General features: G+C 36.0%; 1 protein-coding gene across 1 annotated transcript in view; it reads right to left on the bottom strand.

Moving 5' to 3' along the window:
* LOC113092148 (protein sidekick-1-like) overlaps nt 1-10,746 on the bottom strand; it is a 118,425-nt gene extending 107,679 nt beyond the window's left edge. The window contains exon 1 of the mRNA XM_026257755.1: nt 9,737-10,746. Within this exon, the coding sequence (XP_026113540.1) occupies nt 9,737-10,061 (325 nt within the window). The 5' untranslated portion in view covers nt 10,062-10,746. The remainder of the gene's footprint in view (nt 1-9,736) is intronic.
* Between the last annotated feature and the right edge of the window lie 10,431 nt (nt 10,747-21,177).

The raw sequence follows: 21,177 nt of genomic DNA on the forward strand, positions 1-21,177 counted from the left end.
AGGAGTGAAGAAATGCAAATGACCTCATCATTGCACCCGATTCTGATGACAGATTGGCTATGGAGTCCTGCGGTCATATATTAAAAAGTAAAGTCTACAAGACAACGATCCAGCAGTGAGAGAAAATGCTGAGTGTGTGAAAAAATTATTCCACTCTATACGGAGCCATTTGGCAGGAGATTGAGCCCATATCCACAGCCTTTCTTTTCAAATAAGAGTTTGAGAGCTCGGGCTAATAGGTGGTCCTGTATTTTAACGATTTAAGAGATTAAACTGGCTTTCTGCGCAACTTCACTTTCTAATGACATCGTGCCAATCTCTGCATAGTGGCGGTGCGACTCATTTCTACAGGTGTTTCCTGCTTTGGTTTGACTGAACTTTTGCTCGTGTCCCCCTGAGAAACTTCAACTGATAACAACTGTGTTATTGTGAAACCAAAATCTGGTTCCCATGCTGTTCTTCACATGTGTCTAGTCTCTAATCACATTTCAGGTGACCTACTTATCAGCCATGCTGCACAAAATGGTTTCTTTCATGAGCTCCAATTCAGAATAAAAAAAAACAACACACGGAAGAGTCCGAAATATTTGCTCGTGTTACAGTAATATTCAACGTAATGTTCTGCAGGTGAGGAAGTGTTTTGAGATAAAACTGTGGACATCAGAACGAGAGGGTTTTATTCTGTGTGATCAATAATACTGTGGGTGAGCTTGCTCTATGAAGGAACAAAACACACAATTCAGTTCCCTGTTCTCTTTTTTGGACGACATGCATCTATCCAACCAGAATGAAAGATTATGCCATAGTTCAAATATTCTGCCAAAACATCTGTTTAACCACGAATTTTCATTATGTTCCTTTAGCTCAACTGGTAGACCACAGCACTAGCACTGCCAAGGTCATGAGAATGATTCCTAGGAAACACAAAGGCTGATAAAATACTAAAATATACTTTAAATAAAAGCATTTATCAACTCCATGTCTATTTTTTTATGTACCATACAATATTGTATTGTTCTACTTCACATTGTGCCTAAGTAAAATGAGGTAAAATAACTGAAACTCATGTCCTTTAATGAATTATTGTATCTTCACTGCTTTTATGCAATGGCAGTAGAAGTATTGTAGCTGTTCCTGTGGCTCAGTGGAAGAACATTGTGTTAGCAGTGCGAAAGGTCATGGGTTCAACTCCCAGAGAACACACATAATGGTAACAAAACAAGTAATCGTATAGCCTCAATGCAGTGTAAGTTGCTTGCATAAATGTAAGCAACGATAAAAAAGAACGCCTGTGTTTAAAAAAGATCAATTAATTAACAATATTAATAAGGACTATTTCTTGAGTATTAGTTCATTAGAATAACTGCAACTGATTGCATTCCTTCGTAATTATTTTAGAGATTTACTAGCAATTTCTAAGATGAAATTATTTCAAAGTCAATTTTACTCTTTCAGTATACATAACATGACATAAAATTTTAAACAGAAATTATTTATTTTAGTATTTTAGTTTAACAAATGCTTTGAAAGACATTCATAAGTACATTAACATATTTCAATAAAATAATACAATATAAAAGAAAAGTAACACTTTAGTTTGGAGACCAATTCTCACTATTAACTAATTTCTTATTAGCATGCATATGCTAGCATATTAGCTCTTTATTAGCACATATCCTGCATGACCATATTCAAAATTTGTAATCCTACCCAATACCTTAACAATTAAGCAGTAATTAGGAGTTTGTCGAGGCAAAAGTCATTGTTAGTTAATAGGAAGAACTGGACCTTAAGATAAAGCGTGACCAAAATAAATTTTTAAATCACATATATAAATATGTAAGATGCCAACAAACACTCTAAAGTTCACCTATTTGCATTTTATATAAATTGAAACTATTTTAATCAAACTGCAATCAACATGCAATTAAGTGTCAGAACAAAAAAAATTAATTTACACTTACAGTGTATATTCTCCTCAAGTATATTATTCCACAATAAGTACACTTTTTTAAATGATGCTAGAGTTTCCTTCTTCTTCACAGGGGGTAAAATATAATTTAACAAAATATAGCATACAAGTATATAACAGGCAACAGGTCATATCAAAATGTATTTTAAACACTTTCTGCTATTCTGAATTGCTAAAAGTGTTGTATGATTTGACTTTCAAAGCAAAAATGAAATTGCATTTTGGTTCCCACACAAAAATGTCTAGGGCTGTTGAAAGGTCACCGCTGGCCATATGAGTTAGCAAAGCCCATTATCTAGCATGAGTCAAGTCCATCTTGTGTCTATTTTACACAATAGCTGAATGCGTGCCAGTTGAACCTCAGATATTATCTTATTAGCTTACATATGGGAGTCATTATAAACAGGGAGTAATGTTATTGTTCGAAGACTTTTATTGTTGCGGTAGGTTGCAAGCCTGCCAAATATCACAACAGGTGACTGCACTCTTTAAAATGGGCTCTAATGTCAGCTAAAATAACTGGAAATCAAAAAAGTGCTGCCTAAACCTGTTAGGGATCGACAGTCAGACAGGCTGAGCAACTGTTATCATTTGATAAATTATTCACCACAAACATGTCTGTTGTACTTGATGAACATGAGCTGCTCGACAGCCTGGATCCCTTTGAATGTGAAGACATGACACAGAAATTGACACATTTTATATGTGTAAATCTCCCAGTCTTATCATATCAACAGAGCAGATTTACTCAGTGGGCTTTTTCAGGAATTCTTTAAAAAATATGTGAAAATCTCTGAAATACATGCTTTTCTCTCAGATATGTTTTGCCAGTTAGAGCGATCTGCTTAGCTTATCGATGTAGCAGCAAATAATCAATTTTGGGTTTTTTTGGTGACAAAAATTTGCTAGCATTCATTTTCAACTCCTTCACCAAAGACCAGCCTTTTAAATGCAACCTAGTGTTACAATATTGACAAAAAATTTTTTTGTTATGTGGTGTCTATTTGCTTAGCAATATTATCTATTTATTCATTTTTTTATTTAATAGTTCCATGCTTGCTAGTTTCTATATAGACCGTAAGTCTATATATTAGTTTGGATTTTTACACCGTCATTAAATTGTTTTGCTAAAAGATGGTGACAAGTGACTCTATGAGTTAATTATTATGAGTGAGTCATTCATTCAGCCAATTCGTTCAAAAAGACAGATTCATTCAGGAACAAAATCACTTTCTTTATCAACGAGTCATTGAATCATTTCCTCAAAAACACAAAATGCATTTGTAACGACTAACAGTTATGCTGTTAACGTCATATAAACTAATTAGACCTATTATGACATTACTGATATGACTAACTCAGATTGCTTTCAGAGCTCTTTGAGTGTTAGGAGTCAATGCTCTCATTGAGTTAAATTGTGAATAATATGATTCCAAAGTAATCAAGCACCAAAGAAACATCATGAAATCACACTATTTTTTTTTTTTATAAATAAAACAGGTATCATGTATTGATTCTACAAATTGTTAGAAAATTTCCTTTTTTGTAGCATATATCCTCTTGGGGCATGAACTTTACCATTTTGAGAAATGAATCTTAGTAACGTTTAGAATAATAAATCAATATCAATCAAGCAAGAATGTGTTATAGTCATATATCTGCACAACAAGTCTATAACAAATATGTATAAAAAAAAAAAGAAAAAAAAAAAAAGATGTTTTAAAGAACTTTTTTCTTTTTCTTTTTTTTACATTTCCAGAATCATTAAATACTTTTAACTTTACTTTGTGGCAGTCTGTCATCTGTTTTAATTTCCAATGTTGTCCCAATGTCTTAGCTTTAGGTCAGCAGCTTTACATTCTTGCTGACTTCATCAGGAATATATTTCTTCAATTTTACTCGTTCTTCAAATGTATAAATTCCAATTCATTTTCTGTTCCATTACAGCTGAACCCTTGCAATCCATTTTTACTCTTGATGAGATTTAAAAAGCATCTCAATCTTGGGCAGATCCCAAATGAGCTCATATTTAAAATTATGAACATGAAGAATGAACATTTTGTAGTTCTGTGCAACTTTCTGCTTAAACTATGATGCTATGTAAAAAGGCTTTGTGGTTTATAGAGACATACGAAATGACAAATTTCCTTGACTAGTCAGGAGGTTGCCTGAAGAACTAGTTAGCTAATTAGTCTTAAGGAAAACTCTACATAATTAAGCTGGTTTTGGGCTTGAGACGAAGCTAGACAGAGTGCAGCGGAAAGGAACAGAATGAAAGAGGTCTGGAGATGCACATTTAAAAAACACAACACAGCTAAATTTACTATATATTAGCCAAGGACCACAAAAATGGTCTCCATCTTTTTTCTTTGGATACAAAATGGTGCTAAAAGGTTAATACTCTATTAAAGTTGAAATTAACCTACCACATACAATACACTCTACCCTAAGCATAACGCATAATTTTAACCAAAGAAAATGCATTTCCATTTTATTGGTGTTTTATTGCCAAATGTTCATTCCTCCTGGAAACTGTGGTGAAAAGTATGTAAAGGTAGTTCAGGTGCAATCTTTCCAATGAGCCAGTTGTCAAATTGACTAGACTGTTGTTGAATGTAGTTTGCCATTGTGACCAATCCTTAATGATTGTTATGACAGAACACTTATAAAACAATGGAAATTAAATAAGGTATTGATGCACTTTGTAAATGTAAAACCCTGCTGATTACAGATAGCTCATGATAGCTTTGACATACACTAGCAGTCTGTTCTGATAATAACACAATGACACACATCTTCTTAATTGTTCTGAGATGTGTTTTGTCAAGTACCAATAGATCTCCAGTGAGACTTTTTTCAGTATGACTTTGTTTATAATAAAACAAGATTTTCTTTCAATAGAAGTTCACATTTAACTACCAAATCCATAAAAATTAAGTCTGTTTGTATAGTGATTAGGGTTGCAAAAAAGGGGAAAGTTTCCAGTAAATTTCGGAAATATTCCAGATATTTTGGAAACTTTCAAGACTTTTTTGGAATAATCCAGGGATTTTTGGAAAGTTCCCGGAAATTTTTCCACCTCTTTGCAACTCTTATTGTGATATTAAATTCATTGCATGCATTCATTTCATTGTTTTTTACGAAGAATTTGTAGTACGAAGAGTTTTTTTTTTACGAAGAGTTTGTAGTAAATCTTTTTTTGAGATGTGGTTTGAAGTGCCAAATCTGGTCATAAAAATTAATTCACTTTGCAATTAGCTGAAAACACAATCAAAGTTTGAGCAATACAATCAAGGAAACAAAATAACGGCTTATTTACTCAATGTTACTTGTAGAAAAACAACTCTTAATTTCATTAGCCTTCATGAAAACAAGTCTTGATGATCAATCTTTCTTTAAAGCAGCACATGAGAAGGGACTAAAAAAAAGAAATTTGTGTTAAGCAGAGCTGACACAATTTGTCATGCCAGGAGTTATCATTTTAATTTAGAAGATAGGAGGCAATTCCTCAACTTTGACGTGAAATACTATGCGGTATCCTTCACCTGGACGAGCTGGCAGCACTGCACAGCTGTGAAATGAATGTCCGCTCTTGCATTACATGCATTCACAATGATTTGTGTACAAATCAATAATCAAAATGATGGCAGCAGGTCTCAACCCCCAGTTGCCCCCAGTAGCTCATATTTCTATTTCTCCTACCAATATTTTTCACTTGCCCCTCCACAAAAACATTCTTTCTTTATTTCATTTTTCTTTACTATATATATATATATATATATATATATATATATATACATGTGATATGTGTGTGTGTGTGTGTTGTATATACATAACCCATACAATAAATCTTTTATGATTTACTACAAATACCTTAAATGTAATGCCATGACAGTGACAATTCTGAATTAATCATTTGTTGCCATATGGTGAAAAATGTTACTTATTTGTATCACCCTGACACTATCACGTCATTTTGAAATATTTACAACAATGTTCAATTATCAACACATCTAAGTTTGCAAGACACATTAAAACACATGTACAGTATATGAACTTGACGGTTTTTTTTTAATCTAAAGTGAAGGATATTCTTCAGATGCAGAAGGACACTGCAGTAAATGAAAAATTTAGCAGGAGCTGATAGCACAGATGGCGAGGCAATGAAATTTAAAAGTTTACAGCCATAAATGAGTCGGGTGGATGTGTCTGCTGGCACATCTAGCAGATGATATACAGGGGCACCAACACTTTCTTGTGGACGAAACTACGTTTACGTGCACAATGCTCTGGCACAAACATCATTAGCCCAGAGACCTTTCTAGAAGCAAGGCAGGGGATTGTGCACCTGCTACTGCTTGACAAACTCCCTCTCTGCCCGGGTGTTTGGTTTTAAGGGCACTGTGGTCCTCTGCCAGACCCAAGCAGCCAGAAAAATCAACTGCCAGCAGAAGTTTATGATTTGAGACGAATATAAACACCTGCAAAAAGCCAGATTTGCCCAGGTTTTTTCGCATCAATATGAGAGCCAAGAGCATTTTTAGAGTATAAATGGCAACTTTGTCTTTCGCACACAAACCGTGACCATTTTCTTAATGTTCCCACTTTTGGCTTATCTAAAAATAAAAATAACAGCGGCTCTGAGAGCTTAAAACCCTAATCTTAACACTCAAGATTTATATTGCCACGTTGAATAAAGCAAAAAGGTTAACATGTCAACCTCATTCCAATATGCTAGCTCCGATAATGCTGTTGGCTTCTCAATTCAAATCAATAATATCTAGCCCATTCCCAGAACAGTGCTGGGAGCTCTCCAAACATCAAAAGACCTTGACACGGGACTTGGGAACTGGCTGACACGGCATGCACCTCAACAACTTCGCTGAACCTTTAGAAATTAAATAAAGTTGGAAGCATGCAATAAAATACCGCAACTGTGAGTTACGGTAACTGCACGCCTCCACAAACACAGAAAAAGGTTGTCTGCTTTACCATTTCTCGGCTGATATGAGGTCAATGCATCCTCTTAAGAGCTTATTCAAGGACTGTTTCCATATGTTTAAAGTTAATTAGTAACCACAGTGGCATATATAAAGTAGACTTTGGGGCAGAGCTCAGACAGTATTCATTATACATACAAATAACAGATTGGTCATTTCATTTATTTTTCCAATGGTGCATTAAGAAATTAAATATCTACTCTAAAGCTCACTCAAAATGATGAGAATATACCTTAAAGAATAATTCACCCACCCTCAGGCCATCCATGTAGATGAGTTTGTTTGTTCACCTGAACAGATTTAGAGAAATTTATCATTTCATAACCTGCTCACCAATGGATCCTCTGCAGTGAATGGGTGCCATAAGAATGACAGTCCAAACAGTTAATTAAAAACACCACAATAACCCACACGACTCCAGTCCATCAATTAATGTCTTGTGAAACAAAAAGCTTTTGTGTTTGTATCTTTAAGATGTTTTTAACATCAAACTGTTGCTCCCAGCTAAAACCCTTTATTCATTCTCCAGTGGAAAATTGTATGACTGAAAGGTAAACCTTGTCTTGCTGAAAAGCAAACTGCCTTAATGATTTGTGTGGATTACTTGCGAATTACGGTGATGTCTTTGTGGGGTTGTGGCCTTATGGATAGAGAGTTGGATTTATAATCCAAAGGTTGCAAGTTTGAGTCTCTGTACCGGCAGGGATTGTAGGTCCCTCAATAACACAAATGAGGTGAGGCCCTTGAGCAAGGCACTGAACCCATCAACTGCTCCCTGGGTGCCGCAGTATTGGCTCCTCACTGCTCCAGGTGTGTGTTTGTTCACTTCTCACTGCTGTGTGTGCACTTGGATGGGTTAGATACAGAGCAAAGATTCCAAGTATGGGACACCACATGTTATGTCCTTTCTTTTACTCTTTATCAGATGTTTTGACTCCCATTCTGATGGCACTGAAAGGATCCGTTGATGAGCAAGTGATGTAATGCTAAATTTCTCAAAATCTGTTCAAATGAACAAACAAACTCATCTTCATCTTGGACAGCCTGAGGGGGGGGGGACACTTTAGTGAGTGTTTATCATGAAAGGCAAAAAACATCACACTTGAATATTTCAGACTGGCAAAGTACATGTGTTATGGATGGTAGCTAATTCTGTTTCTTGTTGTAGAGAGAAGTCACAGTTTTTTCTTTTTTATATAAAAACAAAACACTGTTCGTACCTAAAAGTAGGTTTTAGGCGTCACATATTTCTATCATTAATTTTTATATTTATAGCTCAATCTAGGCATCTGGTTAAAACACCTTTAAATCTCTTACTGAACATCAGTTGTTGTTTTTTTCCCCAGGAAGACAACTGCTGCCACTAATTTGATGGTGCCTTCAGGAATGCAAATGGCACAAGTGACAAAAATACATGTATTGTGGGTGGAAAGAGATTAAAGCAGAATGAGGCTGTGTTCAAAAGAATTTTAGTGTCTTTTTTTTTTAGATCATTTATCCTTTTGATTACAAAGAGAAAATGACTCTAATCTGTGGCGTGTTAAGGAATTAAAAATGTTCTTTTTAATAAGGCATGCTGTTTTGGTTATTTTTCAATAAAATTAAACTGACAGAAGAATAAAAGAGCCTGACATTATTAGTCACACATGGTTGATCACTTCTATTATACCCCCCAACGTCTAAAATAACTAATTTCATAAAAATAAACTGCACCAGTTCTGTCAAAACCAGCTGCATCATCAGGTTCATAACAACACAATACATAAAGCAAACATACATCAAGAGTTCTTTTAACAGCAATAACCAGTCACTTTTTGTTCTCAGCATGCCAACTGTTACTGTCATCCCCAAGTGGCCCACTATGCATATGCAGGCATCATATTTTCCCTGTATGAGAAACATTACAGAAGGAATCACAGCCAAAGGATGCATATGCCATCTGTGACCATGCATGCAGTCTGACCTAATGACTCCTCTATTGTTCAGGTCCAGCGATCTCAGCTCAACTGTCTGTTGCACAAGCAGACAGATATTTGACTTTCCATTATCATTGAAATCAAGCTCGGCAGTCTTATGACATCAGTGTCAAACACATTGATCATGCACCATTCATAATCTCCCATATAAAACCATTAAGTTGAGCTATAGAATTTTAGTGATTCATCAAGTAGGGAACTTTTTTTGTCCACTTGGTTTTAGTTTTTCCCACAATTTTTCAAAAAATTTAAACTTTTGTACTGAGCAAATGCTAATTTCTCAGACAGATACGCCAAAATGTTTTCCACTCTTTTAAACTTAAAATTTTCAACCATGCGAATAAACTTTTAAAATACATATAACATTTTTAGTTAATCTGATATTGATAAGTTAGTATTTTCAAACCTGCTGCTGCTAAACATTTTTGAAGAACAAACTGTTTCCATAAATGACTGCTAGCTAACGTTAGATAACTCGCATTAGCATGTTCAAGGCTTATTCAACTTTCTCTATATATATATAAAAAAAAAAAAACAGTAAAAAAAAAAAAACTCACACATATCAAAACTGCACACCAAAATTTTAAATTGATATCCGATCAAGGTCACGCTCAGATATTTATTCGAGGAAAGCAACCTAAGTTACACATTTAGGCAGTTTCATTATTGCATGTCGTGAAAAGCGCGTATAACTGAATAATCACCTGTGTATCAGAACAATGAAGTGTTTTATTTGAAGATGCTGTGTCATATTCAAAGCCCATCAGGTGGTAATACGGTTTTCTTACCTTGTGTGACCGCTCTCAACACGTGGACGTGCAGGCAGAAAAACGCCCACCAACTCCAAGTGCACAACGCAAACTTTCTCTTTCCATTCCCGCAGACATTCCTCCCGGAGAAGCGGGTCAAAATCTTGGCGGCAGAGCTCTTAGGATCACACATGATGGCATTCTCGTCCACGCATGCGAGAAGTGCTGTTGGGCCAGTGCGGGAAGCGTCGCCTCCCGAGTAAACACTGTCCTCCTCCGCTGCCGTGTTGTGTCTCCCGGCTCTGTGTGCTTGAGGCAGACCTGTGAACTGTCTCTCTGTGGGATCAGATCCACCGGCGTCCATTCCAGGTAACGCGCGCGCTCCGTTCCGCAAAGTTGAACTCTTATGAATGAGAACAGCGTTACAACGCGTGCATTACATCCAGTCGAAAGTTCCCGGTGATGTCGCCAAATAATGCGCTTTTCATGAACAGTTAAATGCAGGTACTGCGCGCGATCACTGCACACACGTCATTATGGGTTTATGAATAAACTGAGTCTGCCTGTAATTACATTTATGCATTACACTGATGACACCACATTGATTCACTTTACAGGATCCAGTCAGCCTTTTTTATTTCCTCTCGTAAATGGCATTAAGCTCACTTTAAAAGCACACGCACTTCGCCTGATATATCCCCAAAAAGTCGCAAGAAAGCCGCGCTTACTTTGCAGATGCAGTGCTGCTCCTGCTGTTATTTCAACATGTTGCAAACCTTAACCAACCAAACTGTCGATCGACTGATGTGCACAAACTAGCGATAAGGATCCATCCAGAAGGTTGCATGCACGAAGCCACCTAAACCAACCTACAAAACTGTATGCGTACTAATGGATAAGACCTCTCTTAAATTCACCGGCAGTACCCGATGAAACGTCGCAGCGAATATGACTATAAAAGCGAATGAGTAAATCGATATCACAAGCTATCCCAGCGTACTTCTTGAGCAGCTAAAGCAACAAGCGGCTGTTCGTTGCTCTGGCTCACATCAAACTGAAGCAAGACAAATAATGTAGTGTACAGGTCCAGCGCACTTACAGCAACTTCCATTGAGAGCTGCAGTCTCTCTCACTCACCTCCGCCCCGCTAAAGACTCATTGGCTGCCGCTGCTGGAGGCAATACTTTATACAGTCCTTCAGAGGGACTCAAGTATTGCAGCAGTGCTGTGTTTGTTTATATATCACGGGTCAGATTTATACCGAGGTCGTATCGGAAAAATGTCTTCGAGGATATTAAAACAAATAGTTGTGAGTGGGGGTCGTTACGAGTATAGGCTACATTTAATTATACATATTACAAAAGGAACATTTCCGTAGCGTTTTAAAACGACTTTTCGGTAAACTAATAGTGCTTCCAGTCAGACGTTTGGATAAACAATCGCGCGCGTTCGCCTGAAGTAGTAAACACAGCAACGGTCGCTTGAGCTCCCTATCAGTAGGCTAGAGAAAGTTATGTCAAAATATAATTGTTGTCGTTATTTATTACAGATTCTCCACACGTATTTATGAAGAAATTGAAACTAAAAATAACTGTTAGAAGTCATAGCCACATTATGTCTGGCAAGAGACGAGCCTCAAAAGTGTTGAAAGTGTTGACCCAGGTGTCACTGCATATCAAAAACTAGGCTAATAAAACATTCTCTTATTAAAACAAATCAGAAAACAAAATATAACTACAGAAACTCAATAAACAGTATGTCTAAGCTAGCTAACTAAGGTTAACAGAATTAAGTAATTTTTAAATATGACTTCGAGTCTAGAAATCACTCTTTAAAGGAACTAGGCTATATGTAATGAATTTTGATGTATGCTGTTATATAGTCACCTAATCATTTTGCCTTCACAAAATCACTATATACTTGCTCTTAAGTAAAGATCTCATATTAATTATTTATTATTGTTTAAAAGTAGCTTCTTATTTTTTGCAGACACATAATATTTAAGGACTTTATTGGAGTGTCACTTGATAATGCTCATTAGGTTATATGCAACAAAGTAAAATGAAAGGTCATACATGAAAAATGGACCATTTTTGGCCTTAAGTATTTACAACTCACCTCTCATTCGCATCGTTTTTGTTCTTCTGTCCTCTATCATCAGATCAAATTGTCTCACACACTTCCTGGTTGTTTATGTTAATTAACACAACTCGGGCTATGTAAATATGTGTGAATCGGCTTTCTGTTCTACAGAGATAAATGGCTTGGTTTAGCCTTGATGTCAGAAACAAGAAAATTGACCTGAAAGGGCACAAAGTTGCTTGTCTTTCCGAGTGAATGATTCCATTAAATGACTCGAGCTCTTAGAGTTCATATGTTCCACTTTATAAACAGTAGGAAATTGTAGGGATTTAATCAAACTTCTAGCCCTATAAGTATTAAACTTTGGCGTAAACCATGCTTTTGCTCCCTTAATAAATAAAGGCTCTTTATTAACTTTTAACACCAATGGAACCTTTTCCACAGGACAAAAGGTTCTATATAGTGGGAAATTGTTCTTTAGATTATTAAAAAGTTCTTTACACTAAGAAAAAATGGCGAGCCCAGAATGGTTCTTCTATGGCTAAAATAACCCCAGCACCTTATGGAATTTTTATTTTTAATAGTATACACACAACTGATAAAAAAAAGTTAAGGTGAGGTGTTTGGACTACCTATTTTAGATTTTCAAAAGTAAAACTCATATCAACATACTGAAAGACATCTTAGAGAACATGTACAGTGCAGTGTTCGGTTTGGTGCTTAATATCATAATACTAACATTGTCACAAAACCCTTCAGCTTTAGAAACCCAAACCTCTATCTTGATGCTTTGTAATTAAGACGTTAAATGCCACGTATTATCCACCTGAATGTCTCATTGAGTCTAGACACTACCTGTGGTCTTTAATAGCTCAGGCCAGTCTAATAATTCATTCTGCAACTGATATTTATGAGAGAGAGAGAGAGAGAGAAAGAAAAGGAGAACCAAATAGCGAAGAAAATGCCTTTGTCATCACAGCAGGAAACAGTCGGTTTCATGAATGCAGATTATGTTCTATTAACGCAATACAAATACCAAACAAGCAGTCCTTTCATCTCTTCAATGTTAACAAATTTGAGCAAGATCGTTCATGTCAATGCATTCTTGTAAATGGAGCTCTCAGTGTTTGCCTGCGTTGTAACTGTCAAAGCAGAGAGGATGTTTGATAAGGCTGTTGATGAGTCACATGATTTCTGGGTTATTTATCACCTCACCACCGTGATACATGTGATTCATAAGCTTGAGCGATTTTTCATAATCAAAGAGGCCCGTGATGGTTTTTTGACAGCCGACACGATTATTGCGTGTTATTGCGCTGCGCCTGACTGAAGGTGCATGTTGTGTTCATGCTCAGCTTTTCGTGTTTCTGATAAGAGATGATGCATATGGCGAGCTGCTCGGCGTAAATGCCTCTGCATCTGTTTATTTCAGAGCCCTCTCGGCATGGCAAACAGCGTTGAGACAAAGCCAGCAACAGCAGGGCCTGTTTATTTCATGCCTTTCAGATCCAGGTTCTGTTTCCTGTCAATAAATATTTAGTGTAAACTGTTTGTCTGAGAAGGGCCCGTCTCATATGTTGAAAATGGGTTACTTTGCTTGTGTGGTCTGGAGATCACTCGAATCCCACGTTTCCTCAAGCCTGTCACAGCCCATCCCCTGCTGGCCACGTTCATGGTTATATCTCAATAAGCAGGGCTTTGACTCGGAGCAAACTGGGCTACCTTTCTTCACTGGCATCCAATAAATCATTTCTTTCTCTTATCTAAGGCAGGACCACAAGGAGCGTGCAATCAGATGAAAAGGAGACGTCAACCCATGCAAGTGTGGCCATGGGGCTTGTTGTCGCCATGCTGGGGGGTCGGAGAGATGAGATAATACATGGCCCGGCATAAGAAGTCATGATCCTCAAGTGAAGTACCTCAGCCCCCTGTCAGATACAGATCAATGCCCCTACTGAATATCTGTGCAAATGTATCTTCTTCTTTTTTCGGGATGATAAATGAGTTATCGTCATGGCAATAAATGTTCTCCTCTGCTGGAAGAAAGATAGGCTCTCTGGATAGATTCCAGAACATATTTATCTATTTCTGCTTAAAATGTGCAAGTGACATTTTTGATTGGTTCTTCAAGTGCCTAAGGGTTCAATGGAGAGTTCAACAAAAATGAAAATTCAGTATTCATTTACTCATCCTCATGTTGTTCCCAACCCATACGACTGACTTTCTTCTGTGGAACCTCAAAGGCAATGGTTTGAAGAAAGTTCATGCTGACTTTTTCCATATAATGAAAGTGAATGCGACCATAAGACAAAATGTAATTTGTCAATATGAGTAATCTGATATATATATATATATATATATATATATATATATATATATATATATATATATATATATATATATATATATATATATATATATAGTCTTTTAACGCATCATTTAAAATGAGTAATATTGACAAACTAAATTATGTTTGTTGTTCATTTCTTCCTCCCTTTTTTTTGGTTACCATTTATTGTCATTGTAAATAAAAAGGCAATAAACTCTTTTTTTTAAGAAAAGTAAATATAACAGCTTAGACATTCTTCTTTAGCTTTTTTTCATATTTGATGTAAGAGATCAAATGGTTTGGAATGATTTGGGTGAATAATATATAATTTATACATGTATAATTAGATATGTATATGTAATAATATACTCATATTAATGTGTATATATAAGCTTTAAATACTAAATCACATTATTCATATTGTGTATTGTCATATTGCCACACTTAAATTCTGTTTGTTTGTTTGCTTTTTGTCCTCTTGGGTCACCATCCAGCATTCACTGTCTTCCAAACTGAAGAGAGTAAGTCTTTGGATTTGGAAAAACATGTACCGTATATGTTGTATATGCTGCATATTCTGCAGCATGTTTTTTTTTATATTTGACACATGAAATAATATCATACTGGTTTGGAGCGACATGAGTTGGAATAAATGATGACACATTTGTCATTTTTAGCAAGCTATCCCTTTAAGAGAAAAAATATAACTTTTTTGAGCAAATTATGTGCCTTGCACTGCCTTAAGCTAAAAGGGTTTGTGCATGTTTTCTTATTTTGTCACACAATCATAATGCAAGAATGATGTCCTATGGGAGCAATCTCTCAGGCAACCAAAAATTGCAATGCTTTGTTGTATCGGGTTTGTTTGAAGCACACTAGGAACTCTAAACAAGTCTTGCATTCGTCTGTTGCTTTGATAACCAGCCTCTATTACTCATTACGAGGCCTGACTGACTGACTGTCTCCTTGCCAACACTCAGTGTGGCTCATAACAGACCAAACAGATGCAGAAAATCCTTCATCCTGCAAGAGAGGAAGACACTGCTGCGAGCTACAGCACCAGCGCTAGCATCTGGATGATAGTACAAACTTCTGCATAGCGCGGCTAACACATTGGTTATTGAATAATTACTTTATGCAAATGTGTGTGGGTGCATTTTGACACCTTATATGAATGACCCTGAAAAACTGAGGTGATTATCACTGTCTGACTGAGCCTAGATGGCACCGAACATATAGTGTGGTTTAAACGTGTGGGTGCTGTTTGGTGTGTTATCATCAAGTCGTAGTGCACAGCATGCACTGTATGTGTGGGAGGGAGTACAGCAGACTGCCGTGCCTTAAAATGCTGTATCAATAAAAGCTTGCGCTGATGGTGAACCAGATGCAGAAACTAATGAGTCTTTAAGCATCTTTAAGCATGTTTAATCAAATTAAGCATATAAGTTATATAGGCAGATACAAAAAGTGAAAAACACTATCTATAAGATGCTACACATTTAAGCAAAAAAGTAACATGGAGACACTTTATATTCAACGTCTGCTATCAAATGTGCTCTTCACATAAATCTTGGCACCCTTTAGCTAACCTGTGAGAGTGCCTTAACGAGCCACTGCGGTGTAGCGCAGACTGAAGCACAGCACCACACTGCCCCCTTTGGCGCAGTGAAGGAATTGCCTGTACAATCATGGGTATGGACATCCATGCCCAGAACAGTGTGTTCTCTGAGTCTGATGGAGGTTTTTTCGTTCTTAAATTACAGCTTCTTTTATGTTTCTGAGGTATTTATGTCCTTGGGGGGTTAAGATTTTTAAATAAACAGATTTTAATGTCCCCCCCACCCCCCATTTTTGTTATATGAAGGCAACATTAAAACATTTGGGCATTTGAATTATGCCTTCATTATTTATGTTGCTGTTTTTCAAATGCTTTTTATAGATTTTATTTATTTTTTATGTATTTTTTGTGCAGTCGTAAACTATTAAACTGCATCATAACAACACTATTGTATTTAAAATCATTATCTATACAAAGAATGAAATAAGCAATTTATGGCTCGTCATTTTTTATGAACTGTTCGAGAATAATAACTTTATAATACACACAATGAAAATGATACATGAAATATGGATTTTTTTTTGTCTTTGTCATCTTATGCATTGACACTTTTAAAAATTAAACATCGATTTTCATTTAGAAGCTATTATTTTGTGAAATTCTATAATTGAATTGTCCTTATCTACACAGCAAAAACAATTATATGTAAATAAAACATTGTTTGAAGAAGAAACAAATATTACTTTTTACTCCAAAAAGTTGTTTAATTCACTGTGTTGCTGTTTATTTGTACATTTCTGATTAAATAATTAATATGCATTTTGTGTGAATCTGGGGGGTTATTATAATAAATATTATTACAGTATGATACATGCTAACTATAATATTACCTGTAGCAAGAAAAGGGTGTCTGACCTTTTATTCCAAACATGTCAAATCTAATTTCTACCTTAAAAATGTTATTACACTCAATGCATAAAGCAGAATGTGATGGAAAAGACTCTTTGGAGGTGATGTTAATAACATTTTAGGGGGAAAATGGACACTTGTGTGTTCATTCCTGGACATTGCTAGTGAACTAATCAATTTATGAGAATGTACAAAGTTAAATATCTCGTGCAGTACCAGAAGTGTCCATAGCTGAAGAAATGCAGATTTGTAGGAGTAGTGTTAGGGAGCTAGTCAGTTCTGATTTGTTTCTTCATTTCTTTGTATATTTATTGGCTCTCTTCTCTGATAAAGTTGCAGTCTATCAGTGATTGCTTAGCTTTTCCTTTTCTCTGCTGGTCCCTTATGAATACATTCTGAAAAAGTGTACTTTAAATTCAACTTCATTCAATGAAGGCTCCTGGGGACCCCTATGAACTTATTTGCAGTTACGAATAAGTGAACAAGCACTGAAAAAAAAAATCTTGTTGGTTTAGTCAGCTGTGGTTTTTTTGTTATGCCTCACTGCCCTAACGGAGGTCACACAGGATGTCTCGCTATGATAAAATGAATCCGCCCATTCCAATCCATGCACAATCTCCCTGTATGATTAGACATGAACTGTTGCTTCAACAAAGGCCATGAACCAATCACAGGGGGCAACAGGCTGGCAGCCCATTTCGCAGGCCCTGTGGAAGCAGGTACGCATTTGATGAGCGCGAGTCTGAGTGACCTGAATGTTGCCGCCGGGACACACAGAAGTCACCCTGATAGTTTCATTTACCTCTGATAAAATTTATCAGCTGCACATTTCAGTACGCTGTCCTGGGGTTTAGGAGTAATCAGAGAAGGCACTTGAAAATGTAATTAATTCAACAAAGCATGCCCCCAAATAACATTTGACCTGAAATTGCAGCAGGAAATATGTGTCTCCTGCTGTCACTTCTCTGTGCCAGTCTTTATTGTGTTATTGTGTATAAGTTCAGTCCTTCAAACATGACATGCATGAACAATGAATCCGACAAGCTGTCCTGTTGCTTCCAACACATACTGTAAAAGACTAGTTTTAATATGAAAATATGTTTGTGATGATCAAAATTCATGTGTAGTTAGGTTAAACCAGTTTAATCCTAGTTATAAGCAATATTTTAGACTTTTCTATTTTTGTATTTCAGAAGCACTACAGTAGTATACTATTAGCCCTAGCTTATGATTTCTTGCTGTAAAATAGTGCTGACCCTATACTGAGGTGCTAAAGATACACTATGCAACCACACTGTTGCTGCTGGTTGTTTAGCATCACACAATCAATCATAAAACTACAAAATGCCGATTTCATTAAATATTCATACTCTTTGTACAGGAACAGAAATTTTCACAGGCTGTTTTTAGTTTCAGTGGCTTAGAGAAACAGTTAAAAATGTCAGAAGAGATGGCAATTACATTAACTTGAGTGATGAGGAATATCAGTGCAGATTTACATTTTTACAGATGAACAGGTAAAAAAAGACAATGCTTATGTTGCATGTTGTAATAATCCAGGGACGTCTAGAAAAAGCTACCATTGTGAAAAAGAAGTACACTTTAGCATATCATTTAAAAAAAGAGTAAGCTACTTATTATGGAAATAATATATACTTAAGTGTGAAATGAATGTGATGTTTACTTAAATGCATGTTAAATGAATTGTTCATCCAAAAATAAAATAAAAATAGCTGAAAATGTACACACCCTCAGGGTATCCAAGATGTAGATGAGTTTGTTTCTTCATCATAACAGATCAGTTTAGAGTAATTTACCATTACAAAACGTGCTCACCAACAGATCCTCTGCAGTGAATGGGTGCTATCAGAAGAATGAGAGTCAAAACTGCTGATTAAAACGTCACAATAATCCAATCCACACATCTCCAGTCCAATAAATGATGTCTTGTGAAAAGCTGCATGTTTTTAAATAAATCAATCACTAAGACATTTTTCACTTCAAAATGTTGCTTCTGGCTATACAGTTCCCTATGCATAATATTGCTTTCTTCAGTGAAAAAGTAGACTTGTATGAATCAGGAGGGAAATATATTCATAAGTGAAAACAGTCCAAAACAGTTCTGGACAAATATGTTGCTGTATTTTGATGTGAGAGGACTTTTTCTCTGGAGGATGCATTATTATGGGTTAGGAGAGGTGATTTAAAGTTAAAACGCCATAATGATTTTTTTTTTCTTCTTACAAATATGCCTTTTTAAAATTGAATTCATACTACATTATTATCAAGTACAGCTTTAGTAAAAATAAAAAAAACTGTAAAACAACAACAACAAAACATTTAACATTAACATAAAAAATATGAATGTTGAAAAAACATATTATATATTTAACATCTGGATTTTACTACAAGTGCCTAGTCAAATAAGCACATTTCTTTTCACAAGGGCATGCATTTGTATTCCCAATTTAAATAGCAGGAATATGTGCTATTTGAAATCTCTTTTATTTGAAAACCGTTTACTCAAGAAGTTAATAGGAGTATGCTATTTAAAGTAAAGTTAACAACTTTTGCCAACCAGGTTCCTGTTTGCACAAATTACATTATTACAACCATTTCAGTACGCACAGGGCAAGATGTTTAGTATTTGGCAGTAATGTTCTGGTCATTTTTTCATTTTTGTGACTGGGCTCTGTACCAAGAGTATCAACATGCTAGAGTCTATTTAAACACTGTAGTTAATTATTGCTGTAAATACAGCTCTTAAGGGGATGCTAGGTTGCTCAGTATTGATCATTAGGAATAGAGTGTGAGTTCATGTCATATAAATGGAAGAGGCAAAGACACCCAAGATGCAGAAACTATTTGTAGGTCATCCTACCCAAAATCAGCAACTAAATCAGTTCAAAATATAACATTGAAAAGACCATCAAAGTCATAAATTATTGAATAAACATTGCATAAATATTCCTGATGATGGATTATCTTCCTTGGCGCATGAGAAACACAACAAGGCACACAAAAGAATATAATTAGATCATAACATATTCACTTTGATTCAAATTGAATATGTTTATATGGGGAAAACACGTTTGATTTCAATCCAAATTGGAAAATGATGCACTGTTTGGCTGCACAAATAATTTCTCATGCCAGGAAAAATGTCCTTTGTGGGAGCTGCTTTCCCTGCTGAAATGACAGTGCACACTTCTCCTTGGGTTCGGTTGTGAGCACAAAAAAAAGTGATATGATAGACCATCAGTGAAGTCTTTCTGATGCAGGGTGAAGATAGCTTTTAAAATGAGGGGAAATGAACGCAGAGAAACCCTGTAGAGTTCAGCGCGTGTGGCTGATGGCTTTGTTACGGCGCAGATTCCTTTTCCTGGGGTGAAATTAAAGGTTGAGTTGGAGTGTCGTGGATCAGGGTTTATTGTGGCAACCACCAAATTTGGCATAAAGTTGGAAGCATATCCTGTCTTCTTCACTGTCAATTGTTTATTTGAAACATGCCACTTCATTCACAAGTGTTTGCTTTTCAGAGTGAAAAAGATAGTTCACCGAAAAATAAAGTTTTTGTCATCGGATACTCACCCCTGTGTCATTACAAACCTCTATGATTTATTTTCTTTCATGGAGAACAAGGTCTTTTCTAAATAATGAAACTTCGAGACTTGGAAACTCCTTGCTTCAGCTCATGAAAACAATATGCCTTCATCTACCACGGCTGAATGCAAATATTCCCTGTTCATAAATGCTCTCATTGTTATACATTTCAGCAGGTGAATAATAAACTTGAACTTCTGCTCTTGTCCAAGTTTTAGTGCAGTTGTAAAATGATCTGTTCCTTTCACTAGGCGATAAAGTTCTTGAAAATGCCATCTGATCTAGTTACAGGTGTGGGAGTTTTATGGCATCCGAAGTGTGCTCAATTTTCACTGGCCTGCTTCTGAGCTTTGAATTTCCTGACCCTTTTTGCACGGTGTAGTGGTTACACTGCATTCGTCAGCATTGAGTCTATTAAAGCAGGGCCCCTTCTTACTCAAGGGACATGCTTTGAGCTACATTCGATCATAGAAACACAACACTGAGCTTTAATAGCATATCAGTGTGCTTCAATTTAGTTTCTCTACTTTTACAGTGATTTTTACTGCTTAGTTCTACATTTTATTACAATTAAATGGAAACCAATTATATGCATAATGTTAAGTACTGCACATATATAATTTATATAATATAAGCTATCACAAAAACACCTTAATTCACATTAATCACCCCTTAATTGTTAGTAAAAGATTATAATTTCTGTTAGTGCTGGGCACAGATAATTTTTTATCACGATTAATCACATGATAATCACATAGTTGTGCACAAAATTCAATTAGGAATTCAAAAGTGGAGTATTGTACACTTTTTTCTTTTAAAAGTAATGATATATGAGCAGGGCCATCCTGATGCACCCTAAAGCGCAGGGCCTGATGCGACCGCACCAGTTGCAACCCCCCTAAGGCCCTGTATATGAACAAAAGTGCAATAACATTTGGTTTGCAAACACTTTAAACAAATAAGGTGCTTTTTTACAGCAGTGTTCCTTTTACATACGAA

Source organism: Carassius auratus, unplaced genomic scaffold (genome assembly GCF_003368295.1).
Source record: "Carassius auratus strain Wakin unplaced genomic scaffold, ASM336829v1 scaf_tig00214480, whole genome shotgun sequence".
Classification (NCBI taxonomy): Eukaryota; Metazoa; Chordata; class Actinopteri; order Cypriniformes; family Cyprinidae; genus Carassius; species Carassius auratus.